Source organism: Cetorhinus maximus, chromosome 6 (genome assembly GCF_964194155.1).
Source record: "Cetorhinus maximus chromosome 6, sCetMax3.hap1.1, whole genome shotgun sequence".
NCBI classification, from domain to species: domain Eukaryota; kingdom Metazoa; phylum Chordata; class Chondrichthyes; order Lamniformes; family Cetorhinidae; genus Cetorhinus; species Cetorhinus maximus.
Window position 1 is genome coordinate 130,701,556 of NC_135884.1, and position 13,671 is coordinate 130,715,226.

The 13,671-nt window shown below is 41.9% G+C and overlaps 1 protein-coding gene across 1 annotated transcript in view; it reads right to left on the minus strand.

Moving 5' to 3' along the window:
- Positions 1 to 13,671, minus strand: part of pmfbp1 (polyamine modulated factor 1 binding protein 1) — a 967,668-nt gene that overhangs the window by 111,615 nt on the left and 842,382 nt on the right. Inside the window, exon 33 of the mRNA XM_078544531.1 lies at positions 9,858 to 10,047. Coding sequence (XP_078400657.1) covers positions 9,858 to 10,047 — 190 coding nt within the window. The remainder of the gene's footprint in view (positions 1 to 9,857; positions 10,048 to 13,671) is intronic.

Consider the following 13,671-nt stretch of genomic DNA (forward strand, 5'->3'; position numbering starts at 1 on the left):
CCATGAGCGTTGATCACTTGTACATGCTGTTCAGTATTGTCAATAAACTCCTAAGAATGTCACCCTGCCTATGGCTCCTTGTTCTGATGGACAGTGTCCTTGTCATTCAGATGTGAAACCTTTCTGCACAAGATAAAAGGCAGGTGTCTCAGTCCAGGGCCTTTTCCCTGTGCTCAGTGATGGTCCAGCCTCACACTCCCTGGAAACATTACTGATGCCAGCATCTCGGTGGTGCTGGGCATTGCTGCCAGAATGTAGTGGGCAGGTGCCACAAAGTTCTCTCATTCTCTCTGTGTGCTCTCAGCACCTTTAAGGTGGGGCTGGCCTCCATCACACCAGCATCTGCGACCAGTGATGCTGTGCACCAGCTTCTGAAGGGCTCAGGTGCTGAAGACAGACACAGCATCAGATGTGTGTAAGGTTTCATGGCTGTGTCTCTGAGATGGCCCTGGTCATGGAGCGCAAGCGAGCTGCCCTCAGCGAGACATTCTCAGAGGCTATGTGAAGATCTATGGAGTGTCCTGACTGCATGTGGTCATTATCCTCCTGCAATCGAGTGACTATTAGGGCCTCCACTGCACCTCCGTGACAGGAGCATTCTCACAGAAAGTATTGGCACGGCCAGACTGAAGTCAAACGTTCACAGCTGCGACGTGAGAATATACGGGGACACCTCACGGCATGTCGTCATTATCCTCCACAAATCTGGCAGCTATGAGGGCCTCCCAAGTGTGCCTACTTCGTCTAGCCAGTGGGAGAGCCTCGCCCCCGTCATCGTCACCACCGAGGACCCCCCTCATCCTGAATCGCGCTTTAGTTCTGTAGGTCTGGTTTTCGCGCCACGCTCGGCGGCAAGTTCCTGCCCCACATGAAGTACAGCGCTATTATCCTTGTGTTGCAAAGCCTGTGAGTCTTTTGCAGTGCTTTCCATGGCAAGGAAGATTTCTAGGGAACGCCTAAAGTCGGTACTGATTTCGGCGAGCAAGCGGTGCTATATGGCGTCGCCCTTGATTCCACATACCAGTCTGTCCTGGAGCATATCGTTTAATGCGTCCTCAAAGTTGAGTATTCCATTAACTGTTTGAAGTTCACCACATAGGTTGCGATGGACTCTCCTAGGGCACAAACTCTTGAGTTAAATTTAAAGCGTTGCTTTATCATGGATGGTTTTGGCTGGAAGTGTGCTTTTACTCAGTCCACTTCCTCACAATCTGACTTGGAATTGGGTGCACTCGGGGCAGTCAGATTGCGAATCAGATTGTATGTTTTACTGCCACACGCACTTAAGAGGATCGCTTTCCACTTTTCTTCAGTGGTTATTTCATTTGCTACAAAGTAAAATCCGAGGCGCTCAACACACTGGCTCCAATCTTCAATATTAGCATCATATGGATTGATTCTTCCAAACAGCGGCATGGCTGGTGAGTAGTTTTTAAAATGATTTACGCACAGTAACAGGGCGAGGTGCACAGTCGAAATTGATTTTACCCTCATCACCAAATGTGGTGCCTCAATGGAGCAAACAGGTTTTGTAAAGAAATGGTAAAACTTTATTACGGAGACATCTAGCAGAGCTTGCACCTAGACTTGATCCCTCGTCTGAAAGACTCCACCCCCTTGGATTTCCCGTACTAAGAGCTCACTGGTCAAAACCGCTGAAGTACATCACATGACCCGTGATTGACAGGAGGGAAGGACGATACAGGCAGTTACCACACTTTCCTAACCAGTTAGTTTCCTGTGTCTTTTGTGGGAGCAGGCAAAACAACATGCATGCAGCGAAAAGGCCTGACCCTGCCCTAAATTTAAATAATGTTGGGTAGGACATAAACACATGGGGCTGAATAATATGGTGGGGTAGACGGCACGCGCCACCCTGCCCTGCGACACCCCCCACTCCCCCACCGGGAGCAACGCTGGCGTGGAGCCCACATGCTCCACACTGATCCGCCCCTCATTAGGGTGGATGTCCCACCCTTTGGAGCTGCTGCCGGCCAATCCAATTGGCAGACAGCTCCATCAGTCCCGGCAACTCCAGGAAGGCATCAGTGGCGGCTGCCAGGACTGCAGAAGGAAAAGAAGATCAAGGACCATGGATCCCTGCAGCAGATAAGTCCAGGATCTTCGGCCAGGAGGGTTAGGGTAGGTTAGGGAGTGGGGTGGGGGGAAAGTGTGGATATAAGGGAGGTAGCGTCTAGGAAAGAAGGAGGGGTTCAATCTAAGGGTGGGGGTCACTCCATTATCAGGGAAGGGCAGCTCATGCAGAGCAAACTCTCCTTCTTTCCCTGCTTTTAAACAGGGAAGTTTAAACATCGGGTTTCCTGCTCCTGCCTGGCTGCCCACACCAAACATTTTAAGGCATGGGCAGCGTATTATTAGGGTCAATTTTCTTGATAGCAAGCCTTAGTGACTCTTCAATACACATTTAAATGTGACAGATGGGCTGCTGATTTCGGTGCCCGCCCACCCCTCCTGTATTTGGGTGGCGAACTCAGGGTGGGTGGGAAGGTGGTAGTGTGGGCACCCGCCCTCTTTTACATGCCCCACCCTCGCAGGAAACACAACCGCCGGACCAGAGAAGGCAGACTTGGGTTAAAGTCTCATCTGATAGACAATAGCTCCAACAACTAAGTGGAGACTCATAAAAATAAATATGAGGTTGATGTTCATTGGAAAATCCACCTTAACATGTCCCACATTTATGTCTACCACCACCTTCTCAACGGCAGTTAGGGATGGGCAATAAATGCTAGTCTTGCCATCGACATCAACATCCCATGAAAGAATAAAACAAATGTGATACATCCCCAGCCCCCAGGATTCTTGAGAGAGGCACTTATTTTACTCATGGAATTTGAGTGTGATCCTAATGTGCACCATCTTGTTTTCTGTGGCAACGTCTGCTCATTGAGACCTAGGTCTAGATATTCCTCTATTTATCTCCTAATTGACAGGCTGATTTGGGAAGGCTAGGAAAATAAAATGCACCAGTGAGGCATTCCACCAAATTTGTGTCCCTGATAACATCTGAAAACATTTTCCTCAAGAAGTGAGATCAATCACTGCAAGTACTTTGACAAAACAAATTTACAAGTTGTTGTCATTTCAGACATTCCTTTGTTGGTGCCTTTGGCTTATGAATTTGCAAGAACTTGGATATATTAGAGGTGTTCAATGTTACTAGGAGAACGGCAAATTATGCATTAAAGAGAACCTTCAGATTATATTGTAACTGCAAAATCTTTCCTTGTGACTAATTAATGAGGGTAATTAAAAAAACCTACTTGAAGTGCTACTTCAGTTTTGTGGGACCAGCAGGACTCCTCCAGGCTTCTCTAAGCTCTTCTAGGTTGCCATACCAGGTGCCTCCCTCCCAACCCACAGAAGGAACATCTCCAGTCCAATGTACCTGTTTTCTAGATTTGGAGATGAGCTTGGTTACCTAATATTGAGGCAGCCCGGAACTGGCAGTCTGTCCTCGGGTATTTGTTTTCCACTAGCAGCCTCTGGCCCTATGATAATATGAAAACTATATGAAAGGCCAACGTACCCCATGTGACTGTCCAACATTCTATGATGTAGGATGATACTAGTCTCATTTTGTATTTTATTTTTCCTTAAAACAGTCTATTCCAAAGAATAGCTAATGTATTTCGGCCTTGCTGTCTACAATGATGAGAAACATTGATCTGAAAATCTATGGGATAATTCTGTTGTAATTTAGTGTTACAAATGTATTCCTACTGAAGTGTTCAATATAATGGATAAAATGGCCTATCTGTAATAATGCGTGAAATCACGAGCCATTTTTCGTGCTGCGCTATATTTACTCATTCATTCTGTCAAAAGAAATATTTCTCACTGAGAAAAGTCTTAACAACAAACAGACATCACAAACCACTAACTCCTATAATGGTTAATCAATACTGCTGACTCCCAGTGCCTTTCTCCTCCACCCATGCCACCAGACCAGCATAAAGTCCAATCAATATACTAGCAATTATGTTTGCCAGGTTTGTGGCAGAAGATACTTAAGGAATTATTTCAGGTTTGACAAATGTCCAGTTTATTCTTCATCCCATCACTTAATTACTAATCCTACCTAATACCTATTGGCATATCATGTAGTTAACACTTCTGTTCGCTGACTGCACAGACAACCTTTTCTTTAAATGATGATAGGAAAGCAATGCAGCAATGATATCGGCTTGCTTTTCTGACAATCCACAGAAATGAATACTTACTATTTTATAGCTCAAATATTCCAAATTATTAAAAGGCTTTAATTAAAATGGTTCAAGTTATATCATTTGCTGTTAGTCAAATAGAAGAGTTAAATATGGAATATTTAAATAAAAGACAATAAAACTTTTAAGTGAAATGATGTTGTTTGATAGGTTAGCTCATGTGATTTCATACAAATAAAAGGAAATCTGCAAACATTGGATTACAAAGAATATTTTCAAAACCAAGTGTCCTGCTATTTCTGGTCCCACAAAAATAAAGTAGCACTTCAAGTAGAGATTTTTTAAATTGCCCTCATTAATTAGTTACAAGCAAGGATTTTGCAGTTACAATATCATCTGAAGGTTCAATTTGATGCATATTTGCCCTTTAGCAGCTACCAAGAATAATATCCACAGTGCAAAACATCCAAAATTTCATGTAAATTATATTGTGTATTTATGTGCCCAATCTCATTAGGTCATATTGGGCTTCTATTAGCTTTTTTTTAGAATGCAGTAATATTGCCCTAAACTATAAGTTCCCAAACTGGAGACACAACAAGGTTATCGGGGGTGAGTGGAGGACACCAGCTGTAACTCATCAACAGGTGATTCCTTTAATACATATATTCCCTGTTGGTATCAAATGAGACCTGGTCCTTGAAATGGACTGGCCTCCTGGCAGGACTATTGACTATCAACTCCATAACTCCTTTACCCAAAGAACACTAGAAATCAGCTGCATTACCCTACAAGTTTGTCATAGATTGAATGCAAATCTCCACCATCTTATTGGGATGCCAACCACAATTTGTAATGGTAGAATGAAATTAAAGGCCATTGTATCTGAATATGGTGTGGCCTAAGTTTGGCGATTTTAATATATCAAATTTGATCCAATTTGTATGAGTGCATATTATTTTCATTTGATGTTTATTCTGTGTATTTTAAATATCATGTATTTGCAGTTTGAGGTTTAGAAACAAATGATTTGGTCAAGAGTTTGATGGTGAACAGCTGCACACTCTTTAAAATACAAAGCTGTTCCAGTAAACAATCCCAAGTCTAAAAGGAAAAAGATTTTATCTGGTTAGTTATTGGGCAGATTGTGGTCAGTTTTTGAAATTTAGTTTGTTGTGAATGTTGTAAGGAATATTCTTAAGATCTGCATTTACAGTTCATGACTAAGGTCTCAGTCAAGGACTTCAGCTGACCCAGTTAGGTCAGTTTCTTTCAAAATTAAAATTCTCCCCAATGTAAATAATTAACTTACAGAATTTTTGACAAGTTGGAAACATTTAACAGCATACTTACATAAACATACAAAATATGCATGTTTGGAAGATTAGCAAAGGTTTTTTTTACTCATTCATGGAATGGAAGCCCATTCATGTGGGCTTCACTGGTTGGGCCAACATTTATTGCCCATCCCTAACTGCCCTTGAGAAGGTGGTGGTGAGCTGCCTTCTTGAACCGCTGCAGACCATGTGGTGTAGGTACACCCACAGTGCTGTTAGGAAGGAAGTTCCAGGATTTTGACCAAGCGACAGCGAAGGAATGGTGATATATTTCCAAGTCAAGATGCTGAGTGACTCGGAGTGGAACTTCCAGGTGGTGATGTTCCCATCTATCTGCTGACCTTGTCCTTCTGGATAGTAGTGGTTATGGGTTTGGAAGGTGCTGTCTAAGGAGCCTTGGTGAATTCCTGCAACGGGCATCTTGTAGCTGCTACTGTGCATCAGTGGTGGAGGGAGCGAATGTTTGTGGATGTGGTGCCAGTCAATCAGATTGCTTTGTCCTGGGCGGTGTCCAGCTTCTTCAGTGTTGTGGGAGCTGCACTCATCCAGGCAAGCGGGCAGTATACCATCACACTGACTTGTGCCTTGGAGATGGTGGACAGGCTCTGGGGAGTCAGTAGGTGAGTTATTTGGTGCACGATTTCTAGCCTCTGACCTGGTCCTGCAGCCACAGTATTTATATGGCTAGTTCAGTTTCTAGCCAATGGTAATATCCAGGATGTTGATAGTGGGGGATTCAATGATGGTAATGCCATTGAACATCAAGGGGCGATGGTTGGATTCTCTCTTGTTGGAGATGGTCATTGCCTGACACTTGTGTGGCACGAATGTTACTTGCCACTTGTCAGCCCTAGCCTGGATATTGTCCAGGTCTTGCTGCATTTGGACATGGACTGCTTCAGTAGCTGGGGAGTCGCGAATGGTGCTGAACATTGTGCAATCATCAGCGATGTTCGTTGATGATGCACTGCAGGAATTCACCAAGGCTCCTTAGACACCACCTTCCAAACCCATGACCACTACTATCCAGAAGGACAAGGTCAGCAGATAGATGGGAACACCACCACCTGGAAGTTCCCCTCCAAGTCACTCAGCATCCTGACTTCTGACCTTATGTTGGAAGGAAGGTCATTGAAGCAGCTGAAGATGGTTGGGCCTAGGACACTACCCTGAGGAACTCCTGCAGTGATGTCCTGGAGCTGAGATGACAGACCTCCAACAACCACAACCATCTTTTTTTGTGCTAGGTATGACTCCAACCAGCGGAGAGTTTTCCCTCGATTTCCATTGAATCCAGTTTTGCTGGGGGTCCTTGATGCCACACTCGGTCAAATGCAGCCTTGATGTCAAGGGCAGTCACTCTCACCTCACCAGTTCACTTCTTTTGTCCATGTTTGAACCAAGGCTGTAATGAGGTCAGGAGCTGAGTGGTCCTGGCAGAACCCAAACTGGGCATCATTGAGCAGGTTATTGCTAAGCAAGTGCTGCTTGATGGCACTGTTGATGACCCCTTCCATTACTTTACTGATGATCGAAAGTAGACTGATGGGGTGGTAATTGGCCGGGTTGGATTTGTCCTGCATTTTGTGTACAGGATATATCTGGGCAATTTTCCACATAGCCGGGTAGATGCCAGTGTTGTAACTGTACTGGAACAGCGTGGCTAGGGGTACGGCAAGTTCTGGAGCACAAGTCTTCAGTACTATTGCCGGAATATTGTCAGGGCCCATAGCTTTTGCAGTGTCCAGTGTCTTCAGCCGTTTCTTGATATCACATGGAGTGAATCGAATTGGCTGAAGACTGGCATCTGTGATGCTGGGGACCTCTGTAGGAAGCTGAGGTGGATCATCCACTTAGCGCTTCTGGCTGAAGATTGTTGCGAATGCTTTAGCCTTATCTGTTGCACTGCTGTGCTGGGCTCCTCCATCATTTAGGATGGGGATATTTGTGGAGCCTCCTCCTCCAGTGAGTTGTTTAATTGTCCACCATCATTCATGACTGGATGTTGCAGGACTGCAGAGCTTAGGTTTGATTCGTTGGTTGTGGGATCACTTAGCTCTGTCTATCACTTGCTGTTTATGCTGTTCGGCATGCAAATAGTCCTGTGTTATAGCTTCACCAGGTTGACACCTCATTTTTAGGTATGCCCGGTGCTGCTCCTGGCATGCCCCCCTGCACTCTTCATTGAACCAGGGTTGATTCCCTGGCTTGATGGTAATGGTAGAATGGGGGATATGCCGGGCCATGAAGTTACAGATTGTGGTTGAGTACAATTCTGCTGCTGCCGATGACCCACAGCGCCTCATGGATGCCCAGCCTTGAGTTGCTAGATCTGTTCGAAATCTATCCCATTTAGCATGGTGGTAGTGCCACACAACACGATGGAGGGTATCCTCAATGTGAAGGCGGGACTTCGTCTTCACAATGACTGTGCGGTGGTCACTCCTACCGATACTGTCATGGACAGATGCATCTGCGGCAGGCAGGTTGGTGAGGATGAGGTCAAGTATGTTTTTCCCTCTTGTTGGTTCTCTCACAACCTGCCGCAGACCCAGTCTAGCAGCTATGTCATTTAGGACTCGGCCAGCTCGGTCAGTAGTTGTGCTATCGAGCGACTCTTGGTGGTGGACATTGAAGTCCCCCATCCAGAGTACATTCTGTGCCCTTGCCACCCTCAGTGCTTCCTCCAAGTGATGTTGAACATGGAGGAGCACTGATCCATCAGCTGAGGGAGGGCAGCACTTCCTCAAACCAGGAGAAGGTTTCCTTGCCCACTTTTGACCTGATGCTACGAGACTTCATGGGATCCGGAGTCGATGTTGAGGACACCCATGGCAACTCCCTCCCGACTGTATACCACTGTGCCGCCACCTCTGCTGGGTCTGTCCTGCAGGAGGGGCAGGACATACCCAGGGATGGTGATGGTTGAATCTGGGACATTATTTGTAAGGTATGATTCTGTGAGAATGATTATGTCAAGCAGTTGCCCCTGATGTTTGAAAAGAGGATTTTGCAGGGTCGACAGGGCTGCCATTACCATTGTCATTTCTGGTGCCTAGGTCAATGCCGGGTGGTCTGTTCAGTTTCATTCCTTTTTTGTGACCTTGTAGCGGTTTGATACAACTGAGTGGCTTGCTAGGCCATTTCAGAGGGCATTTACTTAAGAGTCAGCCACATTGCTGTGGGTCTGGTGCCACATGTAGGCCAGACCAGGTAAGGACAACAGATTTCCTTCCCCAAAGGGCATTAGTGAACCAGATGGGTTTTTACAACAATCGACAATGGTTTCATGGTCATCATTAGACTTATAATTCCAGATTTTTATTGTATTCAAATTCTAGCATCTGCAGGATTCGAACCCAGGTCCCCAGAGCATTACCCTGGATTACTAGTCCAGCAACAATACTGCTACGCCATCGCCTCTAGCCTAAGACTGGCAAACCCCTCAGAAGAATGGTATAAACATTTAAAGTAGTTGTTAATGTTTCCCTGAGGTTTCTGCCGATTTCATGCTGAGATTATGGCAGGAAACCAGAAGAACACTCAAGAATTTCATGACCATAATCTGGATTCCTATTATATGGAAGTCAGAATAAACCGGGACCCTGTGAAGAATTGCTTACGTCGGGATTTTGTTTTGTACCAGTCGATTGCTCATGATGTTGCACACAGGTAGTGAACAGCAAGTGCAGACTTCAAGTGAAACAAAGTTAGAGGGTGGGGATAATTGGGTCATGGGCCACATATATAAATCTCATGCCATTTTAAAGTCATATACGTTCTCCTTATTTTTATAGAATAATTTGTATGTATATTATTATTTATAGCTAAAAAGCAACATACACAGCAATTTGGGGAGCAGGAAAGTTGAGTTGGCTGAAGCAGAGATGTTTTTCTGCAGTACAGGCTGAGTAGGTGGGAGATGCAAAACTGAGCTCCTGCAATGCCACAATTAGTGGGAGGATGTAATTAGAACTTGCAAGGTGACAGACATTTCTATTACAAATATTGATATAGGAACTTATAATGACAAAAATTAACAGGAAGTATGTGCAGCTGTAAGACTTGTTAAAATTCATTATATAGTTGAGTGAGAAAGTTACTTATTGTCAGTTTAGCTACTTTACCAGTCCTGAACATGTGAGGTGAAAATTGGAACTTGATAAAGTTTGTTTATGTTAGCAGTTTGTGATATATATATGTTAATTTGACCATAAATTTACTCTCATTTTTAACTGGAATTTTGTATCCAAGTCAATTTAACTAAAATATTACAATGTGGCAAAATTAGCAGTAACCTGTTTTCTGGTCAATAAAACATTAAATAGTTCACCTATAATCATCCATCTCTTCTTTGTTGTTAATTGTCTGTTCTTTCAGTGTTTTAAGCTCTGATTGTAGTTTACGATTTGCCTGTTCATGTCGCACAATCTCTGCGATGCGATCACTGAGCTGATTTTGTGTGGTTTGCAGGCTACTCCCCATCAGTAAAAGTTTCTCCTCATGGTGTGCCAGCTCCTGTACTGTGAGGAAAGAAAAATAGTCACACACTTATGCAGGTTCATAATCTTGTCAATGCTTCAAGGGTATGCCCTGCAGTAAATGCTTTTGAATTTAGTACAGGACACAGGCACAGTCCTATGACCTTAAAACAAACTGGAGCTTTTTTAAAAAGGCATGTGAAGCTCTTTATCCTTTTCTAACACTTATGATATACAAAAATGTAAAATGAACAAATATCATTTAAGTTTGTCTATTTAATGGACTAATTGGGAAACTTGGATTTTGTCTGTTATTTTGTCTTTTAAGTCTATTTCCCATTTACTGGCACAAAAGTAATTTAATAAAATGATCCATACTGTTTTAATTAATCCATTAAATAGACAAACTTAAATGATATCTGTTCATTTTATATTTTTGTATATCATAAGTGTTAGAAAAGGATAAAGAGCTTCACATGCCTTTTAAAAAAAGCTCTAGTTTGTTTTAAGGTCATAGGACTGTGGCTGTGTCCTGTACTAAATGATCCATACTAAATTGGAATATGTTAAATGAATATTGTATATAACTGGATCTTAATGCAAGGAGACACACCAAGCAATTTTTCATACCTAAGTCATTGTTTTTTAACATAATGGGCTGGATTTTGTGACAAGAATAATGGCGAGGTTAACGGCACTCACCGCTATGGGCGGGGGGAGGGATAAAATCGGACAGCAACTTCTGATATCCGCACTTGTGCAGTTAGATGCAGAAATCTGGAAGATGCTACCAGAGATACCCTGCTCCTCCACATGTATGTTGTTGCAGTCCTCCCCAAATGACTTGGCACTGAAATGAATGCAATAGCATGAATTTGGGCTATTTGCCCATAAGTTTCACAAGAAAAACAGTAGACAAAGCTAGAGTTAGTGCATTTAGGAGTGAGTGATTTTTTAATGCCATGATTGCTGCCAAGCAACATTTCTGGCTCTGATTGGTTGAAGAGCCTTGCTAACAGATGCCACAAAGCCATTGTAGGGGGCGTCGCATTAGATCACATGCCAGATTACAGCATGTCTGCGCTCTAAAAGCCTGCAAAAACCTTTGTCAATAAGGGGAGTGGCGAATGCCATTCCTTCGACACTGCCTGCAAAACCTGGCCACTGTATACTGGCTTAAACATTTAAATGTAGATCTAGCTCAGCACTGATGTGACATAATCTTGCACAGCTGGTATTGTCGCTGAATAACATAGGTTAAATTGTCAATGTGGTATGATGGGCTGCATTGATGATGTGAAAAAAACTATCATAATGATTCTGAGAAGTACAATTGTTGTTGTACTAGAGTAAATATGTGTTTTAAGTTTTAATTGTATTTTCCTACCAAAGGTAACATAACATTAATACGTTCAAGCCATTATTAATAAATATTTTGATACCACTATTTTAACTATCACGTTTGCTAGTTGTGGAATCTTGCTGTATTCAAGCTGGCTACAGGTTTGCCTACATAACAACAGTGATTGTATATCAAAAGTCATTCATTGGTTGTGAAGTACTTTGAGACATCCTGGTTATGCGATAAGGTGCAAGATTTCTTTCTCCTGTACATGTCATTAGTGCACTATACCTTACCAGAATTGTAAACTGACTAAAAAATGGAAAAGGAGACAAGAACTCTGTTATGAAAAATGCTGCATGATTGTGAAATTGGGCCAGCTAGCAATACAACAAATGTATCGGCTATGTATTCTAAAACACTAGACCTAGAAGATCTAACTCTTCAATCATGCAGTGCTTTTGCACAATGATTTTTGGCCTCATTTTGGGTTAAATTAACGTTACTGATAACTGCAAATTACATGTTCAACACAAGAATCAATTAAAAATTATTTACAAATACTTGCAGCAGCAGCATATTGGACACCATTGTTAAACTCCAAAAGGTGTTACTTTACTTTTGTTAATATAGGTAGTTTTAATGCTGTATTCATATAACAAAAGAAAAACATTCAGCAGTGCTGCTCACCATGCTTGCCTTAGTTTTTGTATGGGTCAGCAGGATTGAGGTATTTTCAAAGGAGTTAATACCACTTTTGTAAAATGATCAGGAACAGGTTATGTAGTGCACATTGTAGTGAACACAATAAACCACCAGCAGGGGGTGTCAGTTACTGCTGTTTCACTACAATAATGTGGTTTTCCGCCATCCTCTTCTCTCTAAGGAGGCATTACAACAGACGGTTACTGAACTTGCCTGGTCCATAAATCTGTGTCGAATGGATCAAAAATTTAATCAAAAGGTACGTAGAAGCTGAAAAATTCCCCATTTACTCCATTTCCACTTCTCTTTTTGGTGGAGGGGGGGGAAGGAATGATAAAACAGTGTCTTTGGACAGCTGGGGAGAAGACGTGACCCAGAGGGAAAAATCGTTAGGAGGACAAAATATGTAACAGAACTGAAACATACAGAGAATGTGGAGCACCTCTCTTGTAGGCTATTGATTCTTCTTTGTAATTTTGCATACCTTTAACATCAGTCCTTGCATGTGTCTTAAAAATAATCATATGCTTTACTCGTGTCGCCAAATTAGTAAAATTAACTTTAATGTAAAGAAAATGAAAGTTAAAGAGAGAGAATTCACAGCTGCTAATACCTTTTTTAAATTCTCTAAGGCCTGATAAGGATTGACCTCTCCCCATGGGTAGTTTTAATAAGCTCCAAAATCCCATCCCTTGTTAGTAGAGCCAGATAGTAAGAAATAAAAAGGTTCATCAATTCATTGCCTGAGGCAGTGCTACATTTCTCATACAGCACAGGACATTTCTGATGATAGGCAAAAGGTTAAGAGCTGCTGTATCTCTATAATGTACAAAAGATATATGAGGTCTAGAAACAAGATACCCAAGTCTTCTCCAGGTCAGAGTCACAAAACAAAAACACTTAGATGTGAGATACAAAACTGAATAATTAGAAAAATTATAACAATTCATTCAACATTTATCATTAGAAGCAATATTTAAATAGAGATATATTTTTGTAATTGTTATCAAAGGATCCAGTCAAGTGCACCAAATAGAGGTCATTAATAAAAAATGTCAAAAACAAAGGAATTTATTTTGTGTAGTAGGGGAGGTGTCCTGGGCATATGGGTTCAATGTGTGCAGCAATCCATAAGTGCTTTCTTATTTTTAACAGCTTCATTTATTTAAATAAACAATTACCAACTGAATAAGGTGAAGGAGACCAGATCTTCAAAATATCTTCTAATCTCTAGCATTTTACCACAGGCACTTATTGAACCACTGTACTAATATTATTTTACTTTGTTAGCTACACATGCAGAAATTGTATTTTCTATTCAAAATTAAGATATTTTTGGAAGCGTATCGTTTCTTATGTAACACTTTACTTTCAAATCGTGAATGAAAAATGCCCATATCTGTTTAAATTTGAGTAAACACCATAAATCATGTTAATTTACCAAACTTTATAAATTTCAACATATACAAATACATTTATTGACAAAATGTAATATTGTACTTGAGTTAAAGAAGTTAGTTACATGCTATAATGCATGCTAAGTAAATTTTATGATACATTATGAAAAAGATTTTGTCTGCTTCAACAAAATGAATCATAGTTTCTGAATAATAAACATG